Source organism: Volvox carteri (genome assembly GCF_000143455.1).
Source record: "Volvox carteri f. nagariensis unplaced genomic scaffold VOLCAscaffold_3, whole genome shotgun sequence".
Classification (NCBI taxonomy): Eukaryota; Viridiplantae; Chlorophyta; class Chlorophyceae; order Chlamydomonadales; family Volvocaceae; genus Volvox; species Volvox carteri.
Window position 1 is genome coordinate 2,663,853 of NW_003307546.1, and position 16,550 is coordinate 2,680,402.

Below are 16,550 nucleotides of genomic sequence, written 5' to 3' on the forward strand. Positions count from 1 at the left end.
TTTCCTGCTTAATTGGCTGTGGAGGCCAAAGGCTAGTGTGCTTGTAAACCATGCGCAATCTTGTTGTTCCCTGTTTTTGCAAGCGCTTGAAAAAATATGCTCCTTTGTAATGCTAAGTTATCCATGAAAATAAATAGACACAGCATGATACCATCCTGGATGGTCATAGAGACAGATAAGTCAGCTTTTTGTAAGGCGCTAAGGCTGTGGCTCCGGAACCACAGGCTGACTCGATCTCCTTTTAAAACATGCACGTAAATTGCTTTCACAGCAGAATATAGTGTTCCTTCGAGGAGTTGCAAAGATGGCCACCATGTTCGCTCAGCGCCAGACGGCTTTCGTTGACACCCGCGTGGCCCCCAAGGTACGCTTGCTCAGGGGGACTTTGTCGCGGCAGTCGCACAATCCAACTTTAATACTAGTGCTCGAGGTCCTGCACGACTCTGCGGACGGCGCCCTTCCTCCGTCGCTTGCACCTAAGGCAATGCAGACGAGTCGCTGAACGTCGCCGTCACAGCATATGGGAACTCGCAAAATTATGTACATATTACATGTGAACGAGCATAGAAATCCTTCACTACTAAGGCATATCCATGCGCAGTGCTGCCCATTTTATCTGCAAGCATGGCAGCCGATGGGGCCTCAGGTGCTGTGATGGCATAATTTCTGACTGGAGCTGACACTGCTGTTATGTTTTACATTATACTGCAGGCCCCTGTCCTGGCCGCCGCGCGGTCGCGTCAGGCTGTGCAGACCCAGGCGCTCTTCGGCTTTGGTGGCGCAAAGGCCCCAGCTGGCGCTGCCCCTACTACCCAGTACATGATCTGCATCGACTGTAAGCAAATTTATGCCTATTGAGATGCTGCCAGGCGTGGCTAGAAGCTGTTAAGGGAATTACGCCTTGGTCCCCCACTGTCCTGCCCTAAGGCCCCCCCTTGCCATCGCATGTTGACCGCACCACTCCAAGGGAAACGCTGCAAGCCCCCACAAGACCCCTTACCCCGCATTCTCTCGTCTAGTGGCACTTGCCGCTCTTACGCACCCGCAGGTGCAATGCTGCCTGTCTGCACACGTGCATATGGACCTGCTTATGAACTGCGCAACCCAATTCCTCCCTTTCGTTGTGGATTGCTCGTGTCCCAGGCGGCTACATCTACGACGGCAGCCAGGAGTTCAAGTCCCTGCCCGGCTCGTACAAGTGCCCTGTCTGCTCCTCGCCCAAGAACCGGTACGCGAGCACCATGTTGCAAGGCTTCAAGTTGTGATGAGCAGCACATCACAGCATCAAATGGCTGAGAGGGATTAAAGGAAGGAAGGAGAAATCCTGATCCGGAATAAATCCAAGGAAATCGGAAAGCAATTAAGACGTAGTACAGCCTACCAAGCGGCTTCATACGCCACCCTAAACCCCGACCACTGAATCAATTTAGGGACAGGTCTAATGTATTGACTGCGCCCGTTTTGAAATGGGTCGAAAGCGCGCGCTGCGTTTAGCTGTCGCAGCGGGCATTCGTCCCGCAGCTGCATGCTTTTGGGTCGCGGGTTTTGCCATCAACTGCCATGAACGGTCTCCCGAACTTTTTGGCCGCATTTTGGGTCACGTGGCTTACAGATAAATAAACCCTTACAGTCTGATGAGGCGCGTAGCGTCGTTTTTCCTCCAGACGTTCATACGAACCAACCGGACAACAGCGGCGGAGTTGCAATAACCATAGCCGGGACTGTGTACCTTTACTTACACACGAACAGGAGAGCCAGAATGCCAGGAGCTGTGGGGTCATTTAAGAGGTGCTTTGGACGTGTACGGCGTGCATGCTGTCATACGTCATACACGGCGGCATTCGAGTTACTTTATAATTCCTAACCTCGAGCTCTGTGCCTAGGTCGCTATGTCTCTTCGCCCGTACTTCTGAGAGTCCCAGCTTAGGACCAATGTCCTAAACTGGGCCTTCCGCCCAAACCCTGAGTGGCCGACAAGGCCGCCTTCTGCTCGCGGGATTACATGGCCACTTCCTCCTTATTTCCCATATGGATAAGCTCCTGTGTTTTCCAAGTCGTTCCCACCTGGGCGTCGTGCTACTTCCTTGGCTTTCGTTTCCTTTGGGCCCTTCCGCGTTTAACGCTTTTCCGCCTCTGCATCCCTTCTATCTCCCCGCACAGCTTCAAGGCGTACAAGGGCACCGACGTCAAGGGGAAGCCCAACAACGCGCCCGCGACCATGAAGAAGCGGAAGGACGCTAAGCAGTGGTAAAGCACTGCCCGAGGAGAGGAACAGAGCAGCGGGGTTCTCGGCTGCGCCGTGCAGACGACGAAGACGATGTGCGCTGGGGGCCATAATAGGATGGGCCGCTTCCCGCTGTTGGTGGTGAGAATGGTAGAACAGCGGCGTGGGATAACTGTTCTCGTGGATGTCAAGGATGGAGTTTTGTGCTAGAGGTCCCACCTAATCGCTGTGTTTTCCCGGGGCCCTGAGTAACTTCTGTTGGCACCAGTGCAGCGGGCACTCAGGGATTCTCGTCGGAAGGTCGGAAGTGGGTTTGGTGCGACGTGAACCATTGTAAAGTGGTGGCTCGGACTTCGAGTCCATGGCAACGCGGGTCCTTCCATGTAACTGTGGAGCATTTAATGTCATCGGTCGCGAACTATGCAAGCTGGGGAAAACCTGGTGGAGCAGCGGGGACAGGCTGCCTGACTTTCAGCTTAACGCAAATGTGCGGAGCTGCTGTGTTTTACTATGGGGTGATCATGGCGTTCAGCGACGCAATTGGAGTCACATGCAAGAAGTTCTGCGCCTTATCCCCAGATCATGACCAAAACACTGGACTCCGGATCCGGCTTCTTTAATTCCATCCATCCGGGCAACAATTAACCTACGATCTTCCAACCGATCCAAGATTTAAACGAAGTTGTGTAACAACAGTGATTCATACGCCTCTAACAACAGGGCATCACAACGTTAGCTGATATCTTTCCTCCAGTCAAGTTTCCATATAAAAAATATTACATCGATCTACATTTTCCATATCTTTCGAATAACAGACCATGCAGACGCTGCAACGGCGGTCAGGGTGCCGAGCATTTGGCGCCGCGAATGTTCGTCAGCTTCGCAGAGCGCATGCATGCTACGCACAGAGCCCCACGGTTGTGGTGACTCAGGCAGCGTCGCATGCAAGATTGGATAGCTTGCCAACCTTGCCACCCCTTGACGGCAAGTCCTCTCGTCTTCCTTGCGGATGGCCAGCACCATCGTCACAGCCTTACCTGCTCCGATGATGCAGGAGCATATGAAACTGCTATGGCGTTTACTGATTTTGCCAACTGGCTCATACCGGGCAGCGTCATGCTGGGACGGTATCCATACGTGGAGCCTAGCCGATGCTTACGCCGCGAGCAAGGGGAGCAACAGCTTCAGCGTATTTTGGAGACTGGTGTGACAACGTTCGTGAGTCTGCAGGTAGGAGCCGCTGGCTTTTGCTGCTTTGTTCACATGCGCCGTCCTCCCGCTCCACCCGGGTTTCACACGGCTGTTCTCTGAACCCTGCGTATGATCTTTTCCGGACAATAGTGATGATTCTGGGATGAATCTAGATACCATTAAAGCTATGCATAAGGCAAGTGACGTATGTCCAGAGGTTTACACGGCTCCAAACTTTGACCTGCAGGGCCCTAACGCCTGTAAACGCGGAATGAATGTCGGTGATGGGTGGGGCTCTGACCGTGAAACCCTCCTCTGCAATCAGGGCTGATGATTGCTTCGCGTATGACCCACCTTTTATATGACGTAGCTTGGAGCCAGCACGGATTACCTTGCCAGATGGTCGGCCACTACGAAGGGCTGCCAAACAGCATCTTAACTCTGCTACCAGGCAAACACAGTACCGCCCATTCCGCACTAACCGACCCGGATGGCGGGCCCTCCTGAGTTTCCTTCTTCACTTCTCTCTCCCCTCCTCCTGTTCACATTTGGACCAGTTGTTCGGGTCCAGCTGCCTATTTCCTGATTCCCACTCGTCCCTTCCCCAACGTTTCCACCAACGCGCGCTCACCCGTTCCCAGGCGGAGCTGCCGCCGCAGGAGAAAATGACGCTAGCCGGAAAGAACGGGTTCTTGCCGTACAAGGCTACGGCAGACCTGATCCGCTCGTCACTCAACGGGTAAGAAGATGAGGCTGCCGGGGTTTGGCGCGGATGGAGTCGGGAAAGGAGTGCTTGTGTGAGTGTCCATGGAGAAAGTGACCAGCGCCCCAGCGCCCCCGCGGTGCTAAATACGGCCCCTAAATATAACCCCTACGGCTTCCTGCATGCCGTTCTTTTCCCGTCCTGTGGCTTCCCCTTTTTCTCTCTGTTTCAGGCCGCCACCAATGGAGATTGTGGAAGGGCTCCGAAACCCAATGCTGGATAAATTCCTCCCAGCACGAGTAAGCGTCCCCCACCCACTTGCAGCTGCTGAAGCTTTGTGGGGTTAAGAGTCGGAAACCAGGGGTGGGGGCCTTTACCCTCCCCGTCCCTTAGTGGAGTAGGTGGAGGGACTTTACACGCGCACATCAACGGATAACCAACGCGTACAGCGCATCGTGCGGCGGTCTTGTTCGTCAGCGTAATGGGCTTTCTTGCCAAGGGCAGGTTGGGTCGGTTGGTGCCCACCCCGTGTTGTAGCTATGGCGGTGGTGGTGGTGGTGATAATGGTGCAGCGGCCCCCCCTCTGAACCAGGTAAATTTGTGACCCGCACCCAGCACGATCTGCACGCGTTCTGCACGGGGCTCCGCATGGATCTTGTACCGCTACTGTACCGACCCGCCTGTCACCCTACCTAAACTCGCCGCCGCCGATGCCGGATGCGATTGCCACACGGACCTCCGCTCCCCCTCCTGCAAACGCAGAAGCGCCAAGGCGGTGTGCCGTACAACCCCGTAACGCTGCAATTCATCCACTTCCCCATCGTGGACCTGGGTCTACCCCGCAGCTCGGAGTTGCCGAAGCTCATTTCGGGTGGGTAGCTAGCTAGGTACTCGGTACTAGGTAAGCCCGCGTGGAAGGTGGGGTCACCCCATTCCACTGCCGAGTGGACGGTTACGGAGTAGTCTGGGGTGCTTGTCAGCAGGGTCCATCCTGCCTAGGGCACGGTTGCATGGGTCGGGGGTTGCTGAGTGGGTTATGGAACCCTACCCAGGTAACAGGGCAGTACCTTGCTGGTGGTGATGAGGGTGGCTAAGGAAAGAGCAGCGGCAAGTACCTACCGGTAGATATCGGGGCTGGAAGGTGAGTGGGCCAAGGAGGGGCGGTAAGGGCGGTGCGCCACCTGACAGGTGGTTCATGCCCGGCGGTCCGGGTACAACCTCGCCTGGGTAAAGCCCTGCTGTGGTGACGCTGTGCCCGTCGCAGGATGAACCGCCACACAAGCACCCACACAGCCTGTTTCTTTGATACCTTCCCCTCCTGTTTCCCCTTGTGTACATCGTATCGATTCTACTTGCTGATCTTACAGCCCTCTCCGGTGTTTTCTCCCCAACGACAACCCCAGACATGGAGCAGCGGCTAGCAGTGGGTGAGAAGCTGTACGTGCACTGCTGGGGAGGTCGCGGCCGGGCGGGCACCGTGGGCGCTTGCCTCCTGGCTCAGCTGTACCGGTGAGCAAGTGGGATGGGGGCTGCAGACTTTGTGGTACAGCGTAGATGGAAGATGGAGATGGGGATGGGACCGATAGGATCCTTCGCTGGGAAGAGGAGGACTTAGGATGGGAACTCATCAAGGACTGCGGGACAGGTTGTGTGTGTTACGCCCTACGCAGCTGCCAGCGGTCACTCGGGTGGCTTCGTGAGGAAGCAAGGTGCCCCAGCCCCAGGGGTAAACTCATGGCCAAGGCCCCGACTTTTCTGTGGCACATCGTCATCATGGGGGCAGGATACCCGGGGCATGTTAACAGGCGCGGAGCCAAAACGCATATCCGCTCGGCCGACGCCATTCCCAATTGCACATCCGAGGATTAAGGTTATGGCGTCCGACCTGGGCTCGGTGTCGTGGTTTCCGGTCCGTCGGGTTTCTCACGGCGGGCCGTTCGTGGTGCCTGAATGGAGGAGGGTTCCTGTTTTGCTCTGATACTTGACGCTGTCATGTCAGGCGCGCGTGTGGCTGCCACACAGCGTTGTGGGCGGTTTTTGCTGCTTAGCATTGCTATTGCCTGCTCCCCATATGCACGGTTATTTTTGGCCTGGTCTCTTCTCTTTGACTTTACAGCCTTTCGGCGGAGGAGTCTCTGGAGCGGGTGCAGAGGGCGTTCGACACACGTCAAGACGGGGGCCGGCGCAGCCCAGAGACGGAGGAGCAGGTTATGTTTGTACAGGAATATGTGAAGGCACTGAAGCAGTAATGGTTGTGACAGTTTTGCTGCGTTCGGTGTGCGCGTCTCAGTGCCAGGCCTCCGTGACAGGTTGGCGGTGGTTGGAAACCACCATCAGGTCATTATGGGTAGTCCAAGGTTGCGCTGTTCATGAACCTTAATGGTTTGCTACGGTGGCAAGATTTTCATTCTATTGCTACAGATGTATGCAATGTAACGCTGAGGCAAGTTTGAAGAGTCTTGTTGAGCTTTACTTCGTTTGCACCCGATATACTCGTCGTCCGCACGTTTATCACGTTTATCTCCTAGGACCTCCAACATCCAAGTGTATGCTGTCTGTGTACAGCTATAGTTACCAAGGCTTTTGACATAAGTGACAGAACTTTCTTCGGTTCTGTCCCAGCCTTCAAACCGGGCGGTCGTCGTATACCAAACATTGGCATCCTTTGGCGCCGGGTTTTGCACGTGTAAGTGGACGATAATACTTGAAAATCTATTCGTTCTCTCAGGGGGCCAGGCAACTGAGCCATCTTGCCGCCGCCGGGGATGTGCTAGTAGGCGTAATATGCTCGGCCGAACACTTCCTAAAGGTAGCTTTACAGGTCGGCATAGGTTTAATAGTCACAAGAACGTAATTGTCACTGCTGTTCGAACACGTAGGTGGTGAGTTGCCGCGGCTTTAACAGGAGTCGACAAGCGGCTTGCACCCTTGGGGCGACGACTCTACAACCGGAAAGCAGCTAATTGTGCTATCTACTCTCTTTTCTTTTTAAATTAAAGGATGACAAACTCGGAGGCGCTGCTCAACGGGAGTAATGCCGCTGGCCCCCGAACAGTGCCGCTATCCATAGACACGATTAACAAACGAGTAATCAACTCGGAGTATGCTGTGCGTGGCGAGATTGTCCAGCTAGCGCAAAAAATTGCGCGCGACCTGGAGGAAGGGAAGGGCAGCCACCCCTTCGATAAGGTGGTGTGGTGCAACATCGGGAACCCGCAGATCCTGGGTCAGAAGCCCATCACCTACTTCCGACAAGTGCTGGCGCTTTGCGAATGCCCTCAGGTGGGGGCTGTACGGCCTGTCCTGTCACATCCGTTTAGAAATCCCCGCTGGTTCGCTGGTTGAGAGGGTGGGTTGCAAAACCGGCATTGCACTCCTTTCCTGGGAAAACGCCTGGATCCTAGTCCTCTGGATCCTAGTCCTCTGGATCTTAGTCCTCTGGATCTAGGTCTTTGCTGCCCCGTTGAACTCATCTGCTTCCAGATCCTGAATCCTCCCTCGATCGCTACATCCTCCACTGCATGACTTGTTCCTGGATGCCCCCTCCCTCTGATTCCCCAACAGCTGCTGGACCACCCCCAAATCCGGGAGCTCTTCCCGGATGACGTCATCGCGCGGGCCCAGCTGCTGGTTAAAGCCATCCCTGGAGGTCTGGGGGCCTACAGGTGCGTACACGTACGGCATTTCAAGGCGGTGGTGAGGGTGATGGGTGAGGGTGATGCCAATGGTAGGGGCGGCGGATCGCGGCTGTTGCACCGCCCTCGCGTGCGCCATGTTTCTGTTTTCGTCATCTGGTGATCTGCCAGGTGCATGGTCTTACGAGGCGGGATGGAGGGCTGGGTGGCCTGGGTGGCCTGGGTTCGGGTAATCCCTCCAGGGGCGAGAGTTTCTCTTTCTGAGAGTGGGGGGGGGGGAGAATGGGGGAAAGGGGGGAGAGGGAAATGGGGGCGCCGGACTACAAAGGGTTCAGGGGGAGTGAGAAGGATCACGACTATTGGGATCACCATCGACACCACCATTATGATTTGTGTGTGTGTGTTTTGCACCTTCTGGAGTTGCGGTTTTACTCTCCGAAGGTGTACCGGGCCCGTAAAGGCCTCGTAAAGACGCAAAGAAAAAGCTATTGGGATATCGCTCGAAAAGAAAATCATGTCGAAATGCCCGAACTGTCCAGACTGCTACGCTATAGCAGTGCGCTTCGAGGGGCTGCCCTGGCCCCTGGCCCACTAGCTAAACATGCAACCTTGCTTACTCGCAGCGACTCAGCGGGCGCTCTGATTCTTCGGCAGCTGGTCGCCAGGTCCATCGCCAGGCGCGACGGCTACCCAGCCAGCCCAGAAAACATCTACATGACGGATGGCGCCTCACCTGCCGTACATTACATGATGGACTTGCTGCTCCGGGAGCCCACGGACAGCATGATGGTGCCCATTCCGCAGTACCCGTTGTACAGCGCCACGCTGACACTGTACGGCGGTCGGTTGGTGCCGTACCTTCTGGACGAGGCCGCGGGCTGGGGGCTCGATGTGGCCCATCTTCGCGAGCAAATCAGTACGGCACGTGCGTCCGGGCTGTGTGTACGAGCCGTGGTGGTGATCAACCCTGGTAACCCGACCGGTAAGTGAGCTGGGAGGGGGAACATTTGGGGTTGGTTGCGTTCAGAGGAGGTGTCACAGTGGGTATACCTCTACCGGCAGGTAAACGATTCCCCCAGGGGCTTAACAGCACATGTCGATGAGGGGCCGTGAAACCGCGTTTGCATGCGTTTTTCGACATGCCCGGTTGCAGCGTTATACACACCCAACTCGCAGGACCGCACTCGATTGCAATGAGTGCGTGTGCTCGGATGTCGCTGTGAGAGCTCTCTTGCTCTGGACTTCGTGAAACCCCCCGCCCCGCACAACCACCCTGGTTGGTGCTATGTGTGTATGTACGTGTACGGCGTGTCCACAGGGCAATGTCTGTCGTACCAGAACATGCGTGACATTTTGTCGTTCTGTCGGGAGGAGCAGCTGGTCCTGATCGCGGATGAGGTTTACCAGGTGGGCTATCTGGGTTCCGTTAGGGGGGGAGGATTGTGTGTGTGTATGAGGGGGGGGGGGAGGGGGGGGAGGGGAAGGGGCGGACATGTGGGTTTCGGGTGGTTGCCGGGCTGTTTTGAAAACAAGATGGTGTCTGTTGGGGCTATGCCGAGGAGCTCCACACACCGTCGCAACAATGGCTGTGTTTTGCATGGCGGTGGCTGCTCCTGGAGCAGTCGGCAGCAGAGTCAGCAGCAGCAACAGTAGCTGTAGCAGTGGTAGCTGCAGCAGCAGGCTAATGGCGATGTTGGGGGTGAGGCACGTCACCGAAACCCCGCGCAGGCGGTCCAGCAGCTCCCACCTGCAACCACCGCACCCGGAGCCCAGCACCCGCTTCATACACATCACTGCATGACAGCCACCACTGACATGACATGTCGCATCAGGACTACATCCTCCTGTTACATGGCGCCAGCAACACGAGCGCGCTCCATCCTCCATGCCCCCCTCCTCCTTCCAACCACCCCCGTTCCAACTCCCAACCCGCAATCCACCCCCTCAGGCCAACATCTACGTAGGCAACAAGGAGTTCTTTTCGTTCAAGAAGGTGGCTTGTGACATGGGGCTGCTGGAGGACGTGCCGCTGGTGTCCCTTCACTCCATATCCAAAGGTGGGTGAGGATGTGTGTATGTGTGTGTTACTGGAGGCTTGGATGTGGGACAGCCTCCAAGAGAGCTTGGTGTGTTTCGGCACTTCAATTTCCGGCACTAGATTTCGACTTTTTGCATTTTTGATGTCAGTCTTCATCCGTCTCTGATGCCGCAATTCGTGATGCCGCAATCTCTTCCTCCTCTTTTCTTGGCTGCCAGGTTTTGTCGGCGAGTGCGGTCGACGAGGCGGCTACATGGAGGTGACGGGGTTCCCCGCGGAGGTGAAGGACCAGATCCTGAAGCTGGCCTCCATCAACTTGTGTCCCAACCTGTCGGGACAGATCTGCTGTGCGCTCATGATGAACCCGCCGCAGGTACGGGAGCGGACTGTGCGTGTGTTTGTGCGTGTGTGTGTGTATGTCTCTGTACGTGCGGGGGGTGGAGAGGGAGATGAGGTGAGGTGCGGGATGAAACGCGCGCGCGTGTGCTCGTACATGTGTGTATCTGTCACATATCGATCCGGGGGCCTGAGGCTGGCCAGGGGCACCTAACCGTATACCCCAGCGAGAACGACCGCCGAAGCACTCTCCATCATTGGAGGGGCGTTGTATCGGTCAGAATTGCGAGGAGGGCAAGGGCGACGATGGTGCACGAATAACCTCATACCAAAGCGGGCTCCGAATAATCGCCAGCGACGTGTGTTACGATTTGTCCAATGAAGCTGTAGACGCAGCTTGAATTTTATTGAATAGCTGTTGATGAGAAGGGTTCGTTTTATGTTCTTTTATGGACTGAGCCACTAAGAGAAAAAGGAAATTGAGAGGATGCTATCCGATGCATGTGTATGTATGTGTGCATGAGCGGTTGTGGTTTTGGTGGCTGTGATGACAGAGATTTGCGAGGCGGTTTGAATTTTTTGCTCGCATACTTCCCTGCTGCTTCCCTACTACCTCCTTTCCTTACCGGGTTTTGTTCCCCTGTTGTCGCGAGTAGGTCGGCGAGGCCTCCTACGAGCAGTACCGGGCGGAGAAGAGCGCCATCCTGGGCTCCCTCAAGCGCCGTGCCGAGTTGCTGGTGGGGGCGCTGAACCAGCTGGAGGGGGTGACCTGCAACGCCGCGGAGGGAGCTCTGTACGCCTTTCCCAAGGTCACACTGCCTGAGGCTGCCGTACAGGCTGCCAAGCAGCTCGGTGAGCTAGGCTGTGTGCATCTCCCGGAGGGGGGTTTGGCCCCCTTGGGTGCATGGGGGGGCAGGGGTTTGTATTGAAAATGCTGGGGGGAGCTCCTTGGCAAGATGAGCGGGAGAAGGGGAGCTGATTTTGGGGAGTGCAATGTGTGTGTATATATATTACACCTCCTGGAGCTGCGTTAGCCTCCGAAGATGTAGCTTTGGGGGACGAAGAACTGGGGGGGGGAGCTTCGACTTGACCTGGCTTGACTTGACCTGATTCGCTTGGGTGATGTACCTGGTGCCGGAGGTGGGTGACGTTGGGTTTTCCTAGATCCCCCGGGACTGAAGGGAACGCCGTAAGGGGGGGATGGTTGAAGGCGGTGCGAGGGAGGTTGCGGGGGATGGCGGGACGAGGAGGCATGATTAAGTGACAACGTTCCTGAAGCCAGGTGGTTCATTTGGTGGTCCACTTGTTGCGTATTACATTTTCGTTTCCGCCCGTCGCCACACCACTCCGAACCATATCTCTCGACACGTGTACGTGCATGTAGACGCACGCTTCCCTTCCGTCTGTCTGTCCGTCGCCTCTCCGTCGCCTGTCCAGGCAAGCAGCCCGACTGGCTGTATTGCAAGGAGCTGTTGGAGTCCACCGGCATCGTGGTGGTCCCCGGGTCCGGCTTTGGCCAGGCGGACGGCACCTTCCACTTCCGGACCACCTTCCTACCGTCCGAGGAGGACATTGGCCGAGTGGTGCAGGCGCTGGGGGACTTCCATGCCGGCTTCCTTAAAAAGTACGGAGACCTGCAGGAGAAACAGTGTTGTGCCTCCCCGGCTGCTGCTCCTGCTGGTGCTGGTGTGGCAGCGGCGGCTGCGAATGGAAGCAACGGCCACTGATCATCATTGTGCCGCTGGCTCGGCAGGAGGCAACGGCAGCTGTGGTGGTGGCGGTGGCGGGTGGTGAGCCGAGCTGCCAGCTGCTGCTTGCCGTGCAGAGGGCGGATGACACACGAGCAGTTTGGGTTGTTAGCTGTGTAGCGAGGGGGAGGAGGGGGAGGGCTCGTGGGGGTCGTCTCTTTCTAGCTTATGGCTTAAGTGGGGGGAGAGGTGGGGCGGCTCTAGGGGGGGCTGCTGCATGTGCGCGGCGATGGAAGGCGATGAAATGGGGGCAATCAACCGCAATCGACCTGGAAATTGTGGTCGGTCGGGTGGTTGGTTGTTCACTGCTTCTGGTTGCACCTCGTCCTACTTCAATGGCTCTGCGGAGGCGGTGCTCGTGATGATGGGTTGTCCATGGCTGGGGGATGCATGGAAAGGAGGGGTGAGGCGCCATAACGGTGTTGCCTGTGTATGTGTATGTGTGTCCTGCGTGTATGGGCACGGCACGTGGGTTCTGAGGGTATATTTAGGATGGCGGTGGCGGCACCAGCTGTTGCGGCTGCTGCTGTTGTCTTCATTATGAACTAGACGCACACTATGTTGCACAGATCGCGTGCCCAGGAGTGGGTGGGCGAATGGGGAGGGGGGAGTTGGCACTTGATGGTGCCTTTGGATGCTGACGCCTTAACTAATGTCGGCGGTTTTTCCGGGGGCGGGAAGATGCGACATGACCGTGGGGGTTAGTGAACTGATGACGGTTGTTGCGGTAATGGTGGGGTGGTGGAGGAATTAGCTAGGCTGATGCTAATGGCAGCAGCCAGGTAGGTAGGGTGGTCAGCAGTATCAGCAGCAGCAGCTCCAGCTTCTGCAGCTATTGCAGGAGGGGAAGAGCAGGCGATGAGAAAGGCACGTGATGGTGGTGTCAATGAGGGTGGCTTCTGAGGGACAAGAGCAGCCTGGAATTGATTGGCGCGGGGCGGGGGGGTCTCGTCGTCAGTTGGAAGCATGGGTTACTGGAGCGGGGCTGCCTCCAGGGCAGGGCTGTTGAGCACTTCCCAGGTCTGCAGAAGGCGACAGCGGGTAATAGTGTGTACAGTGCTGAACCCTGGACTCGACTTGAAAGGAAATGTAGTGAAGATTGAATTGGACAGACAACAAACATATTTAAGCACATGTGGCAAGCTAAAGGTAGGATGGCAAGAAAGGAGTGGATGGGCGGCGGCCATAACCGGCGTGTGACATCAAACGTCAGCAGGAGTGTCCGCAGCGGCAGAGCCCTGGTGGCAGCGGCAGGAGGAGGGCGATTCGGGGCCCAGGTCTTGTTGTGTTGACCTGCCACGGCAACCTTGCCATACCCACTGATGGCCCCTGCTTGTTCTTGTGAAGGTGAGGGTGCAAGCCGTGTACCAGATGGCCATCTGTCCCCACCACCACAACCGGCGGAAGGAGCTGAGGGGGCTCCAGGCACGGGGGATACAACGATAGACAAAACCCTCAAAGCAGCCATGAACTGAGGGTGTTTTTGACTTGCATGCACTGCTTAACCAGGGAGGTGTTGGTTGCACTGTACATTCGGAAGTCACTCACACAGGGTATTATTATGGTAATACGCCAAGACAACCGGCTTTGGACCCATTTGGACACGCATTAGCCTTGGTGGTAGTCCACTATCCTGATGGGAGCCTGCTATCGTGCACCAGAGATGTCCAGGGTCTACCTGGATGGTGGAGGCACCGTACCACAGCGTATTACGGCAGCGGAAGCAGTTTTACAAGGATTCAACAAGCATTGTCAGAACACAGGGTTGGTGATGAGGACCTATTGATAACTGGGGACCTTAATGCATGCCCGTCAGGGGCACAACATGATTGGAACTGTGTTACCCCGGCGGACCTACCCACTTATTTGAGTGACATCTCGGATCCGGAGCAGTTAAACGCGCCAGTAAAGCGCCGGGAAAGTAGGTGTCGTGAAAAAAGGTTGGTGCGGAGGAGCATTGGTGGTGGCGGTGGGGAGGGTAATGGCATTTGGTAGGCTGATGCACACGCATTTGCGTGGCGAGTTTAGTGCTGAGTGGCCAGGCGTGAGATAGGGGGTGGAAATGACGGGGTAGCGAAGGGATGAGGAGGAATGGGGTGTGGGTTGCGGGGCTCGCAGTCCATCGACCTGGAGAGGAGGCACACTTGAGGGAGCGCATGGGGGGAATGGTTGTATTCCCGACAGCAGGTCTGGAAAAGGATGATAGGCTTTCCAGAGCGAAAGGATGTGATATAGTCTTGCTGCTGTGGCTGAGGAACAAGCGGTTTTTCGCTGCCGCTGCTGCTGCTTGGGAATCCCAGCAGCTGCTGCTACTGCCGCCGCCGCCGCCGCCACTGCTGTTGCTGCCGCTGCATCGTCGCGGAGCTGTGATACGCTGCGTGGCTTTTTCGACGCGACTTCTTCTGACACTCGTTTCGGGGCCCCAACATTGGGCCTGCATTGCGCCTCGGTAGTAGCACCGGACCGTCAGGGGCACAATACGAGCAGAAACATGTTGCCCTGGCGGACCCCACTTGGGTGACATCCAAGATTTGCAGGCCGTACACGAGGTCTTGGGGTTTGAAGGACTGAGGGACTATCAGAATCACGACGGAATCGGAATCCAGAATAGCCAGGACCAAGCTTGCAATTTCTTTGATGCCCAGCTTGGGGCGCTCTGCAGGCAGGCGGTAGTATGATCGAATTGTTCACAGCGACTCCAAATGCGCTCGAGCAGTACACCACCTTTCTGAGGGTGGGAAACGTGACTGAGTTGTATGAATGGGAGCATTCTTGACGTTATAGTGGGTGATGAAGGTGGGTGTAGGGTGGGTACGGGGTGGGAAACCCGGGTGGAGTTTGGTATTCCTCGTTACCAGGTCTACGTGGAGTATTTTGAGGTAGGATCCCCTACCATGAATGCCTAGAGCCAAGTGGCCCGGGATCGTGGAGTTTGCGACACCACACAAGCTATCGACCGTATTGGAGGTGTCCTGTACAAGTCATGGTGAGGGCCTTGAGTACGCACCGTCCTGCTAGTATGATGTCAGGTGAGGATACCGTTGGTGGAACCGGGGATGCCGGCAAACGTGACAGCGCATGGTGGAGTGTAGGGCCCTGCTGGGTTTAGGGGCAGGGGGAGTATTAAGTCGGGTTCCGGAATGGGAGGCTTTCTGCCGCGTGCAGACGGACTACCACCAGGGGTAAGGGCATGTGGAGGCAGCATATGAGGAGGGCAGGATGATAGATTTTGTGGCCAAGTGTCGGCATGATCAACGAGCTTGTGGCGGGCTTTGGGAGGGAAATTGAGTGAGCGATGTGTGATAGGTGATATTGAGGTTTTCAGGGAACACTTTGTTTTGCTGTTAAATGCGGGTGTGGGGAGACAGGGCCTGATGGTGTAAACCGGCTTTCGAACTTCATTAACTTCGGCCAACACCTAGCGGGGCAGGAATGGCGGATATCCCACTCGGTTTTGGGCAGGGCTGTGCAGGCAACAGAGATCTTTGACCCCCCTTTCACACATCAGGGTGTCTGGGGACTTCCCGCGACAGTTGAAGACTACTGTCCTCACCCCAATTTGCTATAAGGGGGAGCCCAGCGTGCCGAGTAACTTCCGGGCATAGCTGTAGCAGGCGCTTTGGTGAAGTGCTATGCGCTTGTTCTCCTGGATAGGCTCGTTCGCATGGGGGAGATGCTTTCACTTGGGCACCGAGCCCAAGCGGGTTTCAGGAAAGGGTTTGGTGCTACCCATCATCTCGTTGTCAAGCGGTACCTTACTGCTAGGCATCGCCAACCGGGACAGCGGCCGTTAATAGTTGTGCAAATTGACTTTGAGAAGGTGTTTGACAAGGTGCCGCGGGAGGTAGTGTGGCTTTTTTTTGCACGAGGTAGGGGTTTTTAAGCGTCCATGCTGCAGTTGCTGATGCAGATGTACGACACGGATACCTTGATCATCAAGACGAATGGCAAGACTGGGGACGAATTGAGTCAAAACAGGATGTGAAACGAGGCTGTCCGCTGTCAACTGAGTTGTTTGGACTGGAGGATTCAGCAAAGGTTGGCAATGAGCGGGTATACATCCGCCTCTATGCTGATGGCGTTAGTCTCCTGGCAATGAAACCGGCGCGCATGGCGAGCTGCTCAATATCGTGGACATGTTCTGTGATGATTTTGGGATGCGGCCAAATGTGTCGAAATGTGAACGCCTCGTTGTTGCGAGTGACAGCGATGCAAGGAGTGCTCAAGTTGGTAGCTCAAGTTGCACTAATTTGGGCAGGCACTGCCCAAACGTGCTGCGTAGGAATTAGACCCGTAATTTTAGCCTCCTCCTTGCCCTTTGAGTTGTGTGTACCAAATTTGTGCGGTGTTGCACACCCCAAAAACAAGGAAAATGCCTGCAAAGCAGCCGCAAACGTTGTTTGTGTGATAGTTACACATAATTGTCGCCATAGAAATGACAATCAACAGATTCAGAGGCGGCTCGATTCCTCAGGGAGCCTAGCCAAACCATTTCGCGCGTATGCCTAGGCCTGCCCAAGCAGGCTCAAGTTTGTGCGCAACTTCAAATTTACAGATCGCAGTGCCCAAAAACTTATGCTATGAACAAGTTATAGCTTTATTCTAATTTTGATGGACCGGAAAGAGCGCCCAAAATTACGACGCCTAAAACCCGTTGCGACTACGGTACATTTTA

The 16,550-nt window shown here is 55.9% G+C and overlaps 2 protein-coding genes across 2 annotated transcripts; both read left to right on the forward strand.

The window, feature by feature from the left end:
* Positions 1-280: 280 nt before the first annotated feature.
* On the forward strand, positions 281-2,626 carry VOLCADRAFT_103073 (uncharacterized protein). The gene is made up of 4 exons (XM_002946443.1): positions 281-364; positions 712-835; positions 1,144-1,228; positions 2,161-2,626. The coding sequence occupies exons 1-4, from the start codon at positions 305-307 to the stop codon at positions 2,249-2,251; spliced, it is 360 nt and encodes a 119-aa protein (XP_002946489.1). The 5' UTR covers positions 281-304; the 3' UTR covers positions 2,252-2,626.
* A 236-nt stretch (positions 2,627-2,862) lies between these two features.
* VOLCADRAFT_120326 (uncharacterized protein) lies at positions 2,863-13,350 on the forward strand (the record flags this gene model as incomplete). Its single annotated transcript, XM_002946444.1, has 18 exons — positions 2,863-3,208; positions 3,279-3,454; positions 4,057-4,154; positions 4,351-4,417; positions 4,881-4,989; positions 5,522-5,627; positions 6,235-6,325; positions 6,741-6,804; positions 7,174-7,400; positions 7,683-7,783; positions 8,377-8,735; positions 9,072-9,160; positions 9,702-9,810; positions 10,010-10,164; positions 10,784-10,979; positions 11,565-11,751; positions 11,823-11,917; positions 13,223-13,350. Exons 1-18 carry the CDS (start codon positions 3,043-3,045, stop codon positions 13,348-13,350), a joined length of 2,523 nt encoding a protein of 840 aa, XP_002946490.1. The 5' UTR covers positions 2,863-3,042.
* Between the last annotated feature and the right edge of the window lie 3,200 nt (positions 13,351-16,550).